The 19,351-nt window shown below is 36.0% G+C and overlaps 1 protein-coding gene across 2 annotated transcripts in view; it reads right to left on the bottom strand.

Moving 5' to 3' along the window:
- Positions 1-19,351, bottom strand: part of CCDC82 (coiled-coil domain containing 82) — a 31,078-nt gene that overhangs the window by 7,312 nt on the left and 4,415 nt on the right. For both annotated transcript variants that reach the window (XM_032488287.1, XM_032488288.1), the window contains 5 exons: positions 18,015-18,745; positions 17,332-17,536; positions 7,961-8,053; positions 6,532-6,656; positions 4,738-4,908 (listed from right to left, as the gene is read on the bottom strand). In XM_032488287.1, the coding sequence (XP_032344178.1) occupies positions 4,738-4,908; positions 6,532-6,656; positions 7,961-8,053; positions 17,332-17,536; positions 18,015-18,731 (1,311 nt within the window). In that variant the 5' untranslated portion in view covers positions 18,732-18,745. The remainder of the gene's footprint in view (positions 1-4,737; positions 4,909-6,531; positions 6,657-7,960; positions 8,054-17,331; positions 17,537-18,014; positions 18,746-19,351) is intronic.

Below are 19,351 nucleotides of genomic sequence, written 5' to 3'. Positions count from 1 at the left end.
GTCAGGTTTGATGCACCGTGTTGTGAAGATGGTATTTGGGATTTCTTAACAATCTTTCTTAAAATCTCTAAAAGCTGAAGAAAAGCATGCTCAGATTTCTGTTCATGCTCTGCGAAAACCTTTCTGTTTTTTTCAGATCATCCGACATAGTCAGGTATTACTGTACCTTGCTTGCTTTAAGTATCTTTCTCGCTGCAACATTATCATCAAACCAGTCATATCAATTACAGTTCACCTGCCAAAACCGCCCACTTTGAGTAAAAAAACACCACACAGTTGCAGTGGACAGTAGGGGTACCCTGTGTGTCTCCTTTTCTGCCATCAGAACAGATTAAGTCTCCCATGGCTGTTTTGGATAAAATACAGTAGGACAATCATATCATTTTTTTTATTTCTATCACACTGCATTCTACATTTCCACAAAACAAGAGGAATTTATCTGTATAGAATTCTTAAGCTGGGAAAAGAGGGAAGGAGAGGTGTTTAAAAATCCCTATTTTTTTTCCTGGATGAAACAAAAATATCCATTGAAAATAATAATCATGATAATGTACTTCTTTCCAGTTCTAATTCCTACCCTCTTGGCATCTACTTATACTTATGTAGGTCAATAAACCCAAAACTACCTTTAGAATATTCTCACACTATTTTTCTCCTGAATATGTGATTACATTTTATATGGAAGAGCCTAAACCTGTTAGTAAGGCTTCAGAGAAAACAGGAAATGTGTATAGTAGCTGTAATACTGCAAGTGGACCTCTCCTCTCCCCCTACCCATTCTGGTGTATTGTCATAGCTCACTCTACCGTATGAAGTACATACAGTGCGTATCACACAGCACAGCAGACACTGTAGGATTCCATTTATGTGAAGTACTAAAATAAGTGAAATTAATCTATGCTGTTACAACAGTGTCCTTAAATGTCCAGAAATGTATTCAGAGAGTACTTTCAATTAATTAATTGCATTTCTGGACACTATTCTAACAAGATAGACAGTATTAAAAAAATTGCCCGAGAGAGAGAGAGAAATGATAAGTTCTTTGATGATTATCTCAAAGCAGATAAGCAAAGTGATATAGAAATGATTACTAACCCACTATGCAGGGTTAGCACAGTTCTATGAACTGATAAACCTGAGAGTAACTGAGTCATCTCAAATATCAGTGTGAACTATTATGTGATCCTACATATCCAAAGATATAATTGGAAACCAAGCTAAAAACTCTCACCAAATTCTCCTAGAGCAGAAGATGGTGAATTGCAAAGCAATAGAAGTAATCTGATTTGTAATTTATTAGATACAGCTTGTGAAAATTAAATTAGCCCTGGTTAGCAAACTAAGGCAATGAAATATAACACAACATGCATTATGCACATTGGCAACATCCAGCTAACTGTAGGTTAGCGTTTTGAGGTATTCCTCTAGGCCCTCATTTATATACGGAGGAGCAGCCAGCTCCTTAAGGAAAATGAAGTATAGAGAAAAAAGTAAAACGATTCTCAAGTAAAGAGGAAGGATGGGAAGCAATTGGATTTTCTGTCCCTTGGTCTCTAGAAACATTTAGTGCAATAGGCTGAGTCAAAGGTTTCTGTTTCCTCTTGGTCTGTTTCTTGCATGGACACATTACACACAGCCACTTGCCTCAAAATTACTGCCTGTTCCTATTGGATCTTAAGCATCTTGAAGAGTCTGGACAGACTCTGGGCAAACCTGAAAAACTGACTGCTGTCAGCCCTCCTAACTGCCTCTCAGATTTCACATCTCTTTGCTCCATGTGACTTTCTTCTCATCTATGCCCTCAGACTTCATCACAACTTGGTGGTCCAAGGCCTCTCATCTCAGTACCCTACCCAAGACGGCTGTAACTAAACTTACAGTCATCTCTCAGTATTCCTGGGGATTGGTCCTCGGACCCTCCCTGATACCAAAATCTGCAGATGTTCAAGTCCTAGTCCGGCCTCCATATCTATGGAATCCTCTCCAAGGATTCTACCAAGTGAAGATGTAAACACAGTTAACCCTTGAACAACACAAGTTTGAACTGCGCTGGTCCACTTTAGATGTGGATTTTTTTTCAGTAAATATACAGTCAGTCATCTGTATCGGCAGATGTGGAATCACGGAGGGCCACCTGTGGGACTTGAGCATCTGTGGATTTTGGTGTCTGCAGTGGGTCCTGGAACCAATACCCCGTGGTTACCGAGGGACAGCTGCCTGGGTTGGCTGAATCTGCAGATGAGGTAACTGCCCTCCCCCACAATGTGAAGAGCCAACTATATAATTATTTAAAGAAATCTGAATATAAGTGGACCTGGGCAGTTCAAACCCCTGTGGTTCAAGTACTCTCTCCCACTAATTCCACTTTCCATTAAAGCATCTTTTAAAGAAGCTTATCTTAGGTAAGGAAGGACAAAATTTCCATCATTAAAAAGTTCACTACAGTCGTTCTTTTAAAGTATTATTTTCACCTTAAAAGAGAAACCTAGTTAACCCCCAAGGAATCTCAATTTTACATAACTACGAGCAGCAACACAAAATGGAGAATTAATTTTCAAAATAACCTGAGGGTGGATGTGGGGTGGTCGCGATCTCTTTAACGCCTTGGATTAAAAACAGGTTTGTTGTTTTCTCTCTTCCTTTTCTTTGTCCTTTCCCTTCCCCCTTTCCTTTCCTTTCCATACATGCACTGACATTGTGGTTCAGTACGATATAAAATAGATTTTAGTAAGTGATTCTTCCCTTTAAGGAAAAAATTACTGAAAAATATTAAATATTAAATATTAATATTAAAGAATTTCAACCACACTATCTTAATAAACACAATAGCGAGCTGAATGTTGGTGTGCAGCTATACATACACACACACACTTACACAGACGCGTGGACGGTACATATCCCTCTGATTTCACTTTCACCTAGCGTGATTTCATGCGATTCATACATATTATTTCAGTGGTTGTATCATATTCTGTCACAAATGGTGGTACATATAGCTAATTAGATCACTACTCTAATTTTTTTGAATTATTTCCAATTTTTGTGTTATAACAATGCTTCAATGAACTTCATGATTATGTCATTTGTCTTCATTTAACTGCTTTGCCTAGGACAAATGAACAGGCACTGAACATGGATAGCATTGTAACTCTGGCTATACAGAATTTATACAATAGCAATCCAGGATTCTAAAAAGATACGTCACATCCTTTCTTTCTCTAGGAAGAATCTTACTGTCCATGAAACTGCTAGTTTCAAGGCAACCTTGATGGAACTGCATTCTATCATTTGACTTAAAAATGCTGCGCTACTTTAAGAGCTCTCAGCTGGCATCTTAAGGTATTAACTGTATGCCATTAAATGCAGAATAGTCATTTGTCAATATATTTGTTAACTTTTATGTTCTGCCATTGTGCGACTGGTGTATTCATGTTCTTTGCTTTTATTTATGAACTCTCTCTTAATTTTTTGGATATTTGAATTAATTATTTTATACAGAATCTTTATTCCTTCACAGGAATGTCAGAATTCCAGAAATGGTTTCCCAGCTCACTTCCCTCTCCGGGATTAGCTGTGGACAGCAAAAAGAATAGATGTACGGCAATATTCCTGATCTACACAACAGCACATGATCCTTAAAGTAGTAAGTCACTTTTATTAGGATTCTAGGTATCTTATTTAAAAAATCATAGGTCAGTTTGTAAACAGTGGGGAAGTTTGCATATGACTATGTTGGGAAAAGAAATGTGTATTCATAGTAACTTGCCAAATAAAACATCGAAGACTAATTCTGAATTCATTATCCCCATAAGAATTTTCTATGTGATTCTTGCAACCCAGATTGTTCAATGGGATCTGCTCAGTTGTTGCCCAGGAGAACTGAGGAACTTCAACTACCCAACCTAGTGGAATTCAGATAAACAGTGTATTTCTATCTTAATAATAGACTGGCAATATTTAGATACAACTTCGCTTCTCTAACTAGCCCCCCAAACTCATACCCCCTTTATGGGTAAAGACTCACCAGAGGAAGCTCTCAATATTTCTATTTTTGCATTTATAAATGCAATACTTTTATAAAGATTAAAAAATAAAAAATAAAGATTAAAATAAAGATTAAAAATTTAAAAAGCGCATCTGCACTTTTTCTCTCTTCACATTGTACTGCTCTGTTCTTGTTTATCAAATATTTTTCTTCAAATATTTCCAATATTTTCCTCTGTTTTGTCTCTTCACTCAAAATTAACAGCACCTTAAGTATATGGTGATTGCTCTAGGCTCTGACACGACACCCTTCCTATATGGTCTAGGTTGAAGCACAGGTTTCCTTCAATTCTCACATTGGGGTGGACGAGGCATCTTTAATTGTTTGCAGATTGTCAGTTTGGTAGATTATCTTCCCTAAAATTTCCTTTGGGGTCAAATTTGCCTTTGGACTCAAAAGGGACTTCTGCTTCCCCTGCCCCAGTTGTCTCCTTTTCCATCCTCATCCTATCCCCTCTGCTGCCCCAGCAGTTTGGATGATGTGTACTTAGACAATACTTGCTGACTTCTCTATCTGACTGAATCTGCTGGGTAATACAGGTTTTCACATTCAAAACCTGGACACTCTTTCCTTGTACTCTTTTCTCTTCTCCTAGTGCTTCGTCCGTCTGTGAAAATAACACGGTTATTTGTGCAGGCTTATTTAGTGAACAATTCTAAACGCTGAAAACTAAAAAGGGGGGGGGGAAGTACCTGCTTATCATGTGACATGAAGTCATCTGTTTCCATAGTCCTGGTGTTATACAACTTTCCTGACAGATGCACTGAATATTTACAGTGGCGATGCAGTCCACAAGCCTGGCAGGAACAGTTCTCAGGATTCTTCAGATGAATACTCACATTAGAATAATTTTCTACCCGCTCCTGAAAATAATTTAAAAATGTAATGAAGTTTTAAAGGATAAGAAAAGCAACAATGAGTAAAACATAAAAAGAGCCCAACCAAATTAAAACCAAGATTAGGAATTACAATAATGGGACAACATGTAGGAGCAAAACACACGCACCTTAGCACTGAGTGCATAGTAGATGTTTGACAAGATATATTTAAATGCAAAAGAAAAATTTATAATTTAGACTATTAAATGAAAAGAAACCAGATTAGGAAAAAATTAATTTCATATCCCTCAAATTTCTGTGTCACTAATTAGCAGTGCTCTTCACAGGTTTTAATTTACTTCTCGTCCCTCCTCTCATCTCTAGATGTAATAATTAGTTAAAATAGGAAAGGAGCAGAAAAAAAAATCCAGGATAATATAATAAAAAGATGAATTCATTTAGGTTAGTAAAACATTGAGAAAAACAAAATCACGTTCAGCCTCCATTATATGAATATTTTCCACCAAACATTCCAGAAATAATTTCATTCTCCTATGGTTACTTACTAAAGTACTATGAAAATAAACAAGTTTGAACTAGGATTGCTAGATGGCCAGTATTGATATGGCCAGTCTAATAGCTGAGTTAGCAAAGAGCAAACAAACAGAAAATATGTAGCATTCATAAATAAGTTTTATTAAGTTGTGAAATTACTTGTGCTGGGGCTATTTTTGCTTATGCTCTAGGTCTGGGCTAGATCCACTGTTCTAATCAGTAGCATGCACGAGTTTACCACGATATTCAAAATGCATACAGTGAGCACATTAGCCGGGTTACAATCCACGCTACTGGGTGATTTAAGTGCTAGGAGGACTGTAAGGAACTTGAATGTCTACTATCTTGCCATCCTTCCTCTTGCTAGTCATTAGAAGATAGAATGTTAGAAGTACGGAGGGAAAAAAAAAAAAGCCTGGAAATCATATAGTACAGCTCCTGCTCTTAGATGAAGTAGAAACCCAGGGGATAACATGGAATCAAATAAATCTTATAAATTAAAAAGATGCTTCCCCCAAATTGGTAGAATTACAAAATCTTCAGGTGGAGAAGGATGTCAAGGCCTACACAGGCCAGTGTTTACCCAATTGTGTTACAGAAACCAGTATCCCAGCAGGTGGTAATCAGTATTTCATGGAAAGGAGCCTCAGAGTAAAACACAAATTTGGAAAATATTACATTCTAACTTGCCCCTTTGAAGATTTACAGTATTAATTCACATATTAATGCTCCTTGAAAAGTCCTCTAGTTAAGTTACACCTACTGTTGCTCAACCTTCTTTAACAATGGAACTCCCTTTCCTGAAATAGTTAACATCCTGTGAGACAATCCCCTCATTTTAACAGATGGGCTAAACCCTAGAGATGCTCTAAAGTTATCATCATTTAGAAATACTTAATGATTGCACTACAGACATAACTCTTACAGGACAGATATAACAAGTGTGAATAGTTAAAACAGTAACAGCCTTTGGAAGAGGTGAGAAACAAGCTGATTATTTAACAAAGAAAAATGCCAATAATTTAGAAGGTTATTCAGTCTGACTGGATATTGAAATCCTGAGAGGGCTCCCCCTCCCTCACCAGAGATCCCAAAACAAATAAAATTGTATACCTTATATTGCTCTTTCCAACGACTTCTAGAAACTAAGCTCTCTAGACGAGGCTGAACAAAGCGATCATCCAAATAGTGAAGAGACGTCAACATATCTTGTGCGTATGACTTTTGCCTGGTGCCATCTGTTCAGGGGCAGGACAACAACAGTAAGAACAATCACTCTGCCATTATGAAAGATTTAAGTAATTGGAGAGTTAAAGAGTGCTTCCCACAGTTTTAGGAAGATACTTGGTTGGTTAGAAACATTTAAAATTTAAAAAAATTAAAAATTATGAAGTTGAAAAAGAAAATCATTCCATCAGAGCAGTAGGGAAAGGGGGGAGTCACACAGATCCCCTAACTGTTCCTTGAACACATTAAACTTACTCTTTCCTAAGGGTCTACTTGCCGTGCTCTCTGCTAGATCCACGCATTAATTCCTCCCGTCACTTCGTGCAGGTTTCTATTCAAAAGTTACCTCTAGAGAGACCTCTGACCAATCTAACACTGACTTTCCTTTATTACTCTTGATCTCCTTACCCTATTTATATTTTTTTCAAGAATTAATCCCTAGCTTAAATCATATTATGTTTGTTTACTCATTAATTGTCTCTCCCATTAGACTTGAAGCAGCATGAGGTAGGAATCTTCTATGTCACAGTCATTGCCATATTCCTAGCCCTTGAATAATGCCTGGCCCTTAATAGACACTCAACAAATATTTGTCCAATAAATTTTGAATGAAATCTGACTTTGGCACTTAGGTTGATATTCAACACAACATATTTATAGTCTGCATGAAGAGTCAGATTCTGTGCTAGATGTAAAGTACACAAAAAGTATTCCTCTCACACTCGTGGAAGGGAGGGAGGCAGCAGGATATTTTCAACACAGTCTGCAAAGTGCACACGCATCAGTACCACCATGCTCAGGATAATGAGAGCACAAGTGAGGGAGTGACAACTACTACTTGACTAGGCCATAGATGGCTTTCATAGTGGAAATGATTTCACATTCATCTGGAAAAATCTAGGGTAGAAAGGGATTACATTCTACAAGCATATTCTAAAGGCACAAAAGCCTAAAAAAGCATATAAATTTTGGTGAAATTCAAGCAGATTAGGCTGGGACAACCCCCTGGTGTTGAATGATCCTGCTGTTTTATTAGTATATGTCCTATATCCTCAAGCTCACTGTGGACTCTTGAAAGGCAAGGGATTTAATTTTTTTGTACTTTCACATAACACAAATGACAAGTACTAACACATTTTTTATATGAATGGACTTTTGGTGTAGTCAATCCCAGAGGGAACAACTGGCCTTAAGAATGGTCTCCTTGGTTTAAACACACACACACACACACACATATATACATATAAAACAATGAGGCGGTTTAAAAACTGTAAAAAAATAAGCCCTGATTGCTCCATTCATATTATTTACTTACCATATAATGTTCCCAGAAAAGATTCATCTAAAGCATTGATCAGAAGAGCCTTCACAACTCTTTCAAAGTGAGTATAGTGGTCACTAAAAGAATCTGAAATTAATTGTAAATAAACATGAGAATCTGGTAGACAAAACAACTCCTTGAACACACTAGCTTCCTTTCTCCAGGGCTAAGAAATTAACACTATAAAAAGGAGAAATCACTTATGTATCCTAATTTCATAGCTGGCTTGGTAACTTGTTTAGTCACTGAGAAAAATCTCCATTTTCCAGATTTACTGGCTTCTAATTCAAAGTTTCTAGTCATTATTTCAAATAATTTTCACTTTCCAAACTTATTAAGGGGAAACCACTCAGGGAATACTAAGAGATATGTTGTGGGGAAAAAAAAAATCAAAATCATCCCCTGTGCACTGAAGTTTAATTATCGACTTGATAATTAGAGTGAGAGAGCAGAGAAAAAAACCTCTAGAGGCAGACTGTCCAATACGTGAATGAAACTCCGTTCTTATTCCTTATCTCTAAAATGTGTTACATATGAAATTGTCCAGGAAACTGCTACCCTAGCCAGAATCCCAATGGCTATAAAAACTCAAATTCCTTTTCTGCTGCCACAGATTGAGGATTTTCCACAACAATTTAGCAAAGTTATGCCTTCCCTTTCTCATACCAAATATGAGAGGCTACTTTCCCACTAACCCAGTCTGGTCCAAGGAATCATCTGCTGTGGGGCGCTAGGCAATAAGAGAGAAGGTCCCTACTATTTCCCATTGCTCTTGGGTCGAGGTTGGCTATGGTTGTGGAAATGTTCTCTATCAAACATGACCCCTTCTTGATCCAAATGGTCAGCACAGAACATCTGTCCCTGCTCTGGGCACCTGTGAAGACATATTAAGGGCTGCCTGAGTATTTCAGGAAAAGTGGAAGATTCTTAAAAAAGGATTAAAGCAAAAAAAAAAAAAAAAAAAAAGACCTATTATTAGCATCCATGAGTGAATTTTGACTTTGCTTTCAACTGACATAAAACAGAGATGGAATTTAACATGAAGTCATCTTTTTATTTATCTTTTAGTTACTAAAAGGGCTGTATAAATCTTATTTTAGACTCTAGGGAAAAATTTTAATAGGCATCTATTTTAAATAAAACACCTTATTGAGGTACCAAAGTGGCTAAAATAAAGCAGTAACAAAACTATTTGACAATAGCAGATAATCTGCAGTGGGCCCTTAGAGTTCAGAGGGCCCATGATCAATTGAAAATTGCAAAAACTAATCATAGCCATTTATGAATATAACTGGAAAATGAAATAGTAGTTCAACAGAATTCAACTTTGATTAGACTTCTATCAACTTCTGGATATAAAATCAAATTCATCCCTTCTGCACCTGAGTTTGATATCAAACAAATTGAAATAGAATTTTAAACTTTTATTCCACTGAATTTATCAGTCTGAATGTGCTAATGCCCAATGTTGCCCACCTGCTGTAGAGTTTTGGGAACTGATGCTTTATTAGGGCAAAGACCCTAATAGTGTTTCTTCAGGATTCAGAGTCAAAGGCAAGGGCAGAGAATCAGAGTCATCTGGAGAGATTTTTCCCTAACCACAGAATCCTCCTGCTGATGAGTGTCAGAATCTCCTCCTAGAGAGTCAGGAAGAAGGCTGCAGTTTCATCGTGTTTGAGTGCATGGGTGGGTGGGGGTGGAATTATGCTCCTGGCATCTCAAATTATTGAGCAAGTGTAGGCCAGGCATCATTTTATACACTTGCATGCATTTGCTTTATTTCTCACAACAAGTCTATCGGGTACTGTCATGACCCTTGGTTTATTTCTGCTTGAGGAAACAGATACAAAGAGGATGAAAAACTTCCCTAAGATCACACAGCTAGTTACGTGCTGGAACCAAGGCTGGGCCCCAGTCTGACTTCAGATTTCATGCTACAATCCCCTACATAGATGCTGTACTGCATGGAAGTTAGACTTGATACTATCACACCTCAGAATATGGAATTTTACAATTGGATGGGAAATTGGAGAAAATAAAAATCAAACCCCTCATCTTAAGATTAATAAAAATGACACTCACAATGATGAGATAACTTATCCAAGGTTACACAACTAGATAGAGGCAGAGTCAGGACGAGAGCTCAGACTTCCTCCAGAACTTTTGTCCTTCCTTTAATTCCTATATATTGGATGCACTTCTGTCAAATATCTTAGAAACATTGTTTAAAACTCCCCTCCATGATTATAAACATTGCAAAAGTATACAGGAGAAAACCAACAATATTTGGGTTTATGCATAACTTGACTTTTTCCAAGGTAGCTAATCAGTTTCCCCACGCCAAATCAGTGGAGAGTTAAGTCATTTTCTGAGCATCCTTTATCATGTACGTCACATACATGCCAAGCTTTCGCTTCAGCACCATCTACCCTTCCGGCTGACCTGGCTGTCATTCTCATGTCAGTACTACACTGCTTTACTTCCTGCAACTTTATAACTTTTTATATCTGGTGGGGCAAGTCCTTCCACTTTATTTTTTGTTTTCAGATTTTATTGATTCTCATCTATTTGTTCTTCCAAATGAACTTTAGGCTTGTCTTTGCAAAGCTGAATCAAAAAAATTAATTTCAGAAGATATAACTTCTTGTACAATTTATTACCTCCCAGAGACATACTTCCCTCTCCTTTTATTCATGTTTCCTTTACTATTTCACCGTAAAATTTATTCTTGTACCTAGAGAGTCATGCTTTTTCTTATAAGATTTAGCCCAGTAACTATGTTATTTGCTGGTGTAAATGGAATTTTCCCTCATTATATCTTCTGAACAATTATTCACAGTGTATAAGAGAACTATTGAGCTTTGATATTTACTGTGAATCTGATCATTTTTCTGAGATCTTTTTCTAAGAAAAATAAGCCACCTGGAACATTATAGAGCTGGAGAGAGCGACACCATTCGGGAATTCCTGGGCACTGACTGCTTTCTCCTCCAACCCCGAGAAGATGCAGGCTTGCTAGTGCTAAGTTCATTTCAAGAACCAAGAGAATGTTTCTCTCTTAGGCAGAAGCACATGGATTGTTGGGGTACTTTCTTCTGGAATGGAGGTGTAAGTGCAGTGTAAGGGAGCAGCGGCAAAGCAAGAAGGGGACCCCCTTTTCTATTCCAACAAGTGCCCCCAACCCCACACAGAGAAAAAAAAGAACTTAAGAAAAATATGGAAATAGATGCTGTATTTACTCCAGCTCTCAATATTTTCACATCCTCTGTCTTGACTTTTATATCCTTGCTTAAATAAGTCAGAAACTGATAGCTGTGTATATATTATCATATTATGCTCAATAATAAATGTGTTTTTCTTTTCAATAGTTATATTTCTTGTTTTACTTTCATGTCTGCTGCATTATTGAAATCAGCTAGAACAAAGTCAGTAGGAAATATTTTTGTCTTGTCCTTTATTTTAAAGAGAATATCTCCAGCGCTTAACTATGATGTCAGAGCTTGGTTTAAAATATTCTTTGTTATGTAAAGGACATATGCTCATATTACTATTTTTTAAGACTTTATAAAAAACCAGATATGGGTATTGAATTTTATCAAATGCCTTTTTAGAATCTGTTGAAATTATTATTTTTTTCTCTTTTGACATAATATGGCACCTAATATTAAACCATTTTTATAGTTCTAAAAAGAATGGTTAGGGGACTTTTTCTTTTCTCTTGGAATTAAAAAAATATTTCCTTCATGTGCCTATCTGAAAATCTTCATCAACTTGGGACGTGAGCCTCTTTGACCTGCGTAAACAGGCGTGTTTGGAAACTCAAGAATATTTTCTTTTCTCATATCTTTGAATTCGTATGTCTTTACATCCAAAAACATGCTATGCCTCTTATTATAGTCAAATCTTTTACATCTCACTAAGATTATATAATTTTCTTCCTTTACATTTCATTTTGTTCTATATTCCCACCCACCTCTCGCTCCCCAGGAATTTGTGAACTAGGGCCTTCATTTCTATCCCTTTATGGATTATCTTCTCCTTCAGAAAGGTTTTCTTTTTCTTTATGCTAGAACTTCTTGGGTTTAACCTATATATCATTAATGAAATTTTCTGTATGGTTAATTCTGTTCTCTACCACTTTCAACAAAAACTTTATTTCTGACTTAATATTTTTCATTTTCTGGCAGTTTATCCTTAGCTAGCTCCCCTTCCCTTCAAACTGTTTTCTCCATATGACTTCCTATTTCTTTTCATAGATTGCAAAACAAATGCTTTATACAACTTTCTTCTGTTTCCTTTAACGAAACATTTTTTTTCATGGGCATCTTCTGCCCGTGAGTCTTCAGGGCAATTTTACCTTTCCCTTTGCTATATGATTTCACTAGTCCTTTTTATTTGTCCTAGAATAAGAAGAGTTCTCAAGAGGAGAGGATTTAATTTTTAACATAAATGGTTGTGGGATTGTTCTTAGTTAAGACTCTGAATGTAGATAGAATGATTGTGTTTAATTACTAGGTGGAGACCAAGTTCACTCAGTCTAGTTTCCAGTATTCTAGCAAGTGTTTTTCTAGCAAAGCACTAATAGACTGAGATGTACTCTTATAATATACTACTTGGTTCCCTGTCACTCTAAACATATGATAGAGTACAGGAAAAATAATGTAATGCTTAGTATCTACAAATCTGAAGGCCCTGCAATCTCTCTGTGTATAATATTATCACCATTTGTGAACTACGTATGTCTGAAACACAATGAGCCACTGCTAGTCTATCCCTCTGCTTTCTATGGTAGCTTTTCTGGGAGTTGTAGTCTCAGAATTAAGTATGAATAAATACTGCTAGGGACTGATGAGAAGGGAAAAAGACTATGTCTGCCTTCGAGTGCTTCAACCACGTAGCAGGAGGGAAACTAATCTGTGTTGAGGTGTTACAGCTGCATCTCTCAGAGCCCAACGGCAGACAGTGATAAAGGGACAGAACAGCCTCCTCTGGTAGAACTGTCCTCTTCAAAAAGGTAAAACTGAATATGCCACTGATTGCCTGACTTTGGAGTTATGAAAAGTCTCTCCCAAATTCTGATCACATGTTGAATATGAGTAGTTGTTAGAGTTCTTATACAGGTTGGGGGAGAATGAATCTGGGAATACTAGCCTAATTACAACCTAAACAAGACCACAGAATGGTGTTTGTTTTTCATCATATAGATCATTGCTTTACTGAGCAATAATATAATCAAAAATATATTTTGATTTTCAAATGTAAGAATTAACTTACAGTAACTTTTAAAACATAATCCCTTGGCATATCAAAAACTGCCTATATTTACTTTTACTTATTATATTTATAAATGGCATAATCATTGATAAGCATTGAAATATTAACCAAGTCATAAATCATCTCTAGAATATTTGGGAGTTTTTTCCTCTGAAGTTTTCATAAATCTGGTCACACCTAACATTTTTGTGTCTTGAACTATAAGACCCAGGAGACTTCAGCCAATATGCTTATCTTAATCATTGATTCATCCGACTAACAAATTCCTATAATGTGTCACCAAGTCTAATATGTATTAGGAATACAAAGAGAAACGAAGCTGATAAACCATTTAGGTTATTTTTTGGAAGTGGGGATGCCCATTTGGCTTTCTTTATTGAGCTTTACTTTTTCATATACCATAAAATTCACTCTTTTTGGTGCACAGTTCTATGACCAAAACACAAAGTTGTGTAACCACCATGACAATCAAAAAAAGTTCTACCACCACCCCAAAACTCCCTTATGCTACCTCTCAATCATTTAGTTTTGCACACATTGAGTCTGAGAGTCTGAAAGACACTCTAATGAAAATATTCAAGAAGACAAAAAATTGGGCCTTAGACTAGGAAGAAATCTGCACTGGAGATACAAGTTTGGGAATTTCTGCCTACAGATTGGGCCAAAGTTATGGGGCAGAGACTTGCCTGAAGCACAAGCAAAATGAAGGTAGTCTGAGAATGGAACCTTTAGAAACATCAATATTTACACAGCAAATGGAAAACGGGGAAAGCAATATTTTAACAGGAAAGGCAAGAAGCTAATGAGAGAACTTTGAAAGTGACAGTGGTCAATGGTTGGTGGCAAAGCACACAGCATTATCAAGTTAACATAAGAACTGAAGAGCATTTTGGCAACTAAAAAGTTATCACTAACTTCAGTGAGAGCAATTTCACTGGACTGATGGGTACAATAGTCTGAGTCCAACACTTTGCAGAGTTACTGGGAAACTTGAACAAAAAGATACGGTTTAGAACAGGGCTAACAGAACATGCCAACTCAAGGGAGGAAAGGAGTTAATATGGTTACAAGTTGAGAAAAGAGAGCTTGTAAGGACAGAACCAGAAGCAGAAGTTGCAAGTAAGAACACATAAGGTAAAATGTACTGCATAAAAGATGAGGTACAGCTCCCCCCGAGGTGAAGATGCCCAGTAGTAGAAGCAAGCACAGAGCTCCTTGGTATTTACCAAAATGAGTTGAAAATTTATGTCCATAGAAAATTTGCACACAAATATTTATAGCAGCTTTATTCATAATTGCCAAAACCTGGAAGCAACCAACATGTCCCTCAATAGGTGAATGGATAAACTGTGATACATCCATACAATGGAATATTATTCAGTGATAAAAAGAAATGAGTTGTCATGCACATTTAAGACATGGAGGAAACTTAAATTCATTACTAAGTGAAAGATGCCAATCTGAAAAGGCTACATGCTGTGTGATTCCAACTGTAAAACATTCTGGCAGAGGCAAAACCATGGAGGCATTAAAAATATCCGTGGTTGCTAGGGGTTCAAGGGTGGGAGGGTGGGAGGGATGAACAGGTGGAGAACAGGGCATTTTTAGGACAGTGAAACTGTGCTGGATGATATTGTAATGGTGGATACCTGATGCATCATTATACGTTTCTCAAACCCATAGAATGTACAACACCAAGAGTGACTCCCCCAGGCAAACTATGAACTACAGTTGATGATGTATCAATATTAGCTTATCAACTGCACCAGATGTAGCAAACTAATGCAAGATATTAGTAACAAGGAAACTGTGTGAGGGGTTACATAGGAACCCTCTGTACTTTCCACTCAACTTTTCAGTAAATCTAAAACTGCCCTTAAAACAACAAATAGAAGCATTAAAGTGTAGGGTAGAGAAGGAAGTTAAAATAGCTCCCACGTGCTGGACTTCTATTTTCATTAATTAGCAGGAGTGGTTATGAGTGGGTGTCTCTCAGTAAATGTTCTATCATTCTAGATATTAATATCCAGAATGATGGGATACCTCCTAATTGAGTTTCTCTGAGATTCAAATGTCCCGGTAGTAGGTGAACCGGTGCCTATTGATATAAGGAAAACAGTCATTAACTTTCAATATATAAACGCCTATCACTGGCATCTCTGTAGTTGCTAAATTTCTTGAAATTTGATTAATACCTAAACCTACAATTTTACCTAAATTATGGTATCAAAATTGAACCATGTTACACTTAATTTCAGTAAATATGCCCCTTAAAATTTGGGGGGGGGGGAACTGCATTCATGGAGAAAAAAAAGTTTTCATCCAACATCGTTTCTACCAGAGTTGTAAAACATCATAAAAACTGTCTTTGAATTTATGTATAATTATAGGAATCAGAGCAACAATACATATTTAAAGACATCCTAAATTTTCAGGGTTCTATCACTGACATTTTCATTAACTATATGAAAATATAAAAGATTCTAACTTCTTGATAGGTTTCACTGAGTGACACTTCAAAAGGCCAGATAACACCAGTGGTTCTCAAAGTGTGATCTGTAGACCCCTGGAAGTCTCCAAGTCCATTTAAGGGGATCGGTGAGGTCAGAGCAATGACACTAAGATAATTATGTTTCACCACGTTGACTTTTTCACTGATGGTGCAGAAGTAACTATGGATAAGGCAGCTGACCCCTTGACATAAATCATGGCTTTAGCACCAACTACTAGTAATCATTAAAGTCATCATTGCTCTGCATTCACTTAAAAAACTACTTTTCACTTAAGACTGTCTTTGATGTAGTAAAAACTATTAGTTTTATTAAATTTTGAATCTTGAGTATACATCTTTAGTATTCAGTGGGATGAAATGGGAAGTACGGGTAAAGCAGTTGTGCTGTATACCAAAGTATGATCGACTGTACTTTGAGGAAAAACCCTCATTTGTCATGTTTACCTGAAACACCACGTTTACTTGAAAGAACTACTGACCAATTATGGTTATTTAGGCATTTGTCAAATATTTTGTCAAAAATGAACAAGGGAAGCTGTCATTTCAAGAACAACTCACACTACTTGATGCCAAAGATAAAAAACAGAGTTCTGAGTAGAAATTAGAATTCTGAACAATTTGTATCTGTTACTGTGGGCCTGACAGCTTCCCAATACCTAAAGAATTTTCTGATGAGATTGGTGGTGATATTAACGAATGTGATTTCTATAATATTGTATACTGAAATGTGAATTTAGAATTTGGAAGATCTGCATAACCCAGTGAATCAATATTTTCCAAATGACCAATGCATGATGTTACAAAATTATTTATGGGTAAAAGATCCATTCAAATTGCAAGACAGACCAATGGAATGGGCTGTAAGTACTAAAAGTTAATTTATAATATGCTTTTAGATTCCATACTGCAACTAACATTTAAGAAACTATGACTTGTTGAATTTTTGTGTGGTGTCAAATGAGAACACCCAAAGTCATTTTGAAAATGCTTTCAGAACACTCCTCCCTTCTCCAGCTACCTATCTGTATGAAACAAAATTACTTTCATCCACTTTAAACAATAATTACAACAGACTGAATGCAAAAGCAGATATAAGAACCCAGCTGCCTTCTGTGGAGCTAGACATTAAATATATTTATTTAAATGTAAAATTCTCCCCAAAAATAAAATAAAATAAAATAAAATGTAAAATAATGCCATTTTTCTCCTCATTGTTTGGGTAAATAGTTATTTTTCATAAAATGTCATGTAACATGTAATGAGTTTATCACATTACTTATTTTAAGTCAATTAATTAATAAATATATTTAAAATTTCTCTTTTGTAAATTTTCTACAGTGGTATATGCTGATAGATATAACCAACAGAAACAAAAGCTCTTTGGGGTCCTAATAATCTTTAAGAATGTAAAAGGTCCCAAAACCACTGGAACAAACTATTATTAGACAGACAAAATTACTCGAAAATGAAACCATAGTTCCTCATCAATGATTTAGAACATGACAGTAAAAGGCTAATTTAATGGTATGCTATCAGGATTAGATCAAGTCATAAAACATTCTCTTGATATTTAACTTACAAAGAGAATTCTGTTTTACTAATTTCAGCTGTGATGTAGTCAATTTTTCTCCTCGTTGGCTTTCATTCTCTTCATCGCCCTCCTCATCTTGCACTACAAAGTCATCAATAATGTAATCATCTCCATCTTCATCATCTTCATAATCCTCCTCCTCTTCTTCATCATCATTTTCATCGCTGCTTGTGCAGGATTCCTTTTCGGAGTCCTAATTAAATTAAAAAATAACCTTTAGTAAATTGTACCTTTAAAATTGTTAGCATGGATGTGGAATTAAAAGATTAAATTTGAAACAAAAAATGATTTGTAGAAATAAATGTCAGATTTTAACATTAAAAAAATTTTGTTATGTTAAATGTTGAACTTTTGAAATTAGGAAGATTATATACCTTGGCAAGTGATATAAAATGTTTAAAATGGACATTAAGATTATAAGTAGAAGTTAGAAACAGAAAAGACCATGCAAAATGGTCTTTCAATTTTAAAAAAGACTGAAGGAATGAGGCTCATAATAAAATAATACTGGATACAATACTGCAATCAAACATGTTCAAGGATACTTGAATCAAAAATAAATCCTCAAATTATTGCAAAATAGAACAGACTCAGCACTTGGATTTTTCTAAAAACTAAATACTTTAAATAAAAATTTAAAATAGAAACAAAACCAATAAAATATAACACACCTCAAAATCTCTACTACTATTGCGTCTCTGACGAGATCTTTGTTTTGAGAGTTCTTTGAGTTTCTGGAGCTGCTCTTGCTTTTTTGTGGCTGAGGATTTTTCAGGCTTTTTTTGCTCCATCTCCACAGAAGAAGATTCATCTTCAACCACCCTACGCGGACGTTTAATGCCCACTTTTCTAACTAGGATGTCACTGTCGTCACTCTCATCACTGTCATACATCACAGAGGAGACCCTTTTTCTCTTCCCTCGCTTGATGTGTTCTTCTTCCAAATCCTCCTCTATTATTTGTCCAGTGTGTTTGTTGAGATCACCCTCCTCTTGACTTAAATGCATTTCCCGATCTGGTAAGTCAATGTTCCCATGTTTGATTTTGTTCTTTTCTTCTTCATATGTTGAACTGTTGCTGGTGTTAATGAGATGCTTACTGTTGTTTTCTTCGCTTGCGACTTTAATTGAGTTAAGCTTGCTTTCATCTGCTGGCTTTTTATTACTATCAAGCCCCTTGTTAGCATCAGGGTCTTCATCACTGTCAGCACTCTCATCACCGTCTACACTTTCATCACTCTCGAGCTCATCGCTCTCAAGCTCATCATCACTATCACACAATTGTGAGAGATTACTTCTTCTAGTCCGCCTCCAGTCAACTCGAGATTTCTGTTCACGCTCTTGAGTTTTAGAATTTTTCCTTGTTTCATGTCTTCTAACGTGTACCATTTTCACTTAAGCTTCTACAAAATAAAGTTATTAGGAACATAATAATGACAACCAGATTACAACAGTGAATGCATTTATGGTTCAAACTATATTTATTTGGTATTATCAGATGGTTTACAAAGGTAAAATCACATGAAATATCTGAGTAAAGATGGTAGAACACTTATCAACAAATAGTTTATTGATATTTATGAAATAACTATATGAACATCTATTCTGAATTATGCTGTATGTTGCACCGAAAGAGGGTCATACAAAAACTATGGTCCTGTTCCTCAGAAGATTACTATCCACGCGTAGAACTAAAACATAAAAACATATAGTAATTAAGAAAAATGTAAGGTAGTATTCATTTCATGACCAAATGAGTGATCAAAATAACTGTGATAAAAGTGTAAAGATGCAGGAAGACCAGGACGACAAGTGTTTCACTAATGATTTTATTAAACAGATATGATCTGACAGACCTCTGAAGAATTGGTTATATTCAAACAGAAAGAGTGAAAGAAAAAGAGATTTCAGGCAGGAAAAAACAGTAAAGTCAAAACTTTGGCACTGAGAAACAACATGGTATGTTTAGTAAATAGATTTGACCAACAAGGTGTGAAAAAACACTTTAT

This window comes from Camelus ferus, chromosome 10 (assembly GCF_009834535.1).
Source record: "Camelus ferus isolate YT-003-E chromosome 10, BCGSAC_Cfer_1.0, whole genome shotgun sequence".
Lineage (NCBI taxonomy): Eukaryota > Metazoa > Chordata > Mammalia > Artiodactyla > Camelidae > Camelus > Camelus ferus.
Note: the sequence above shows the minus strand (reverse complement) of the source record. Positions and strands in the feature narration are given on the sequence as shown.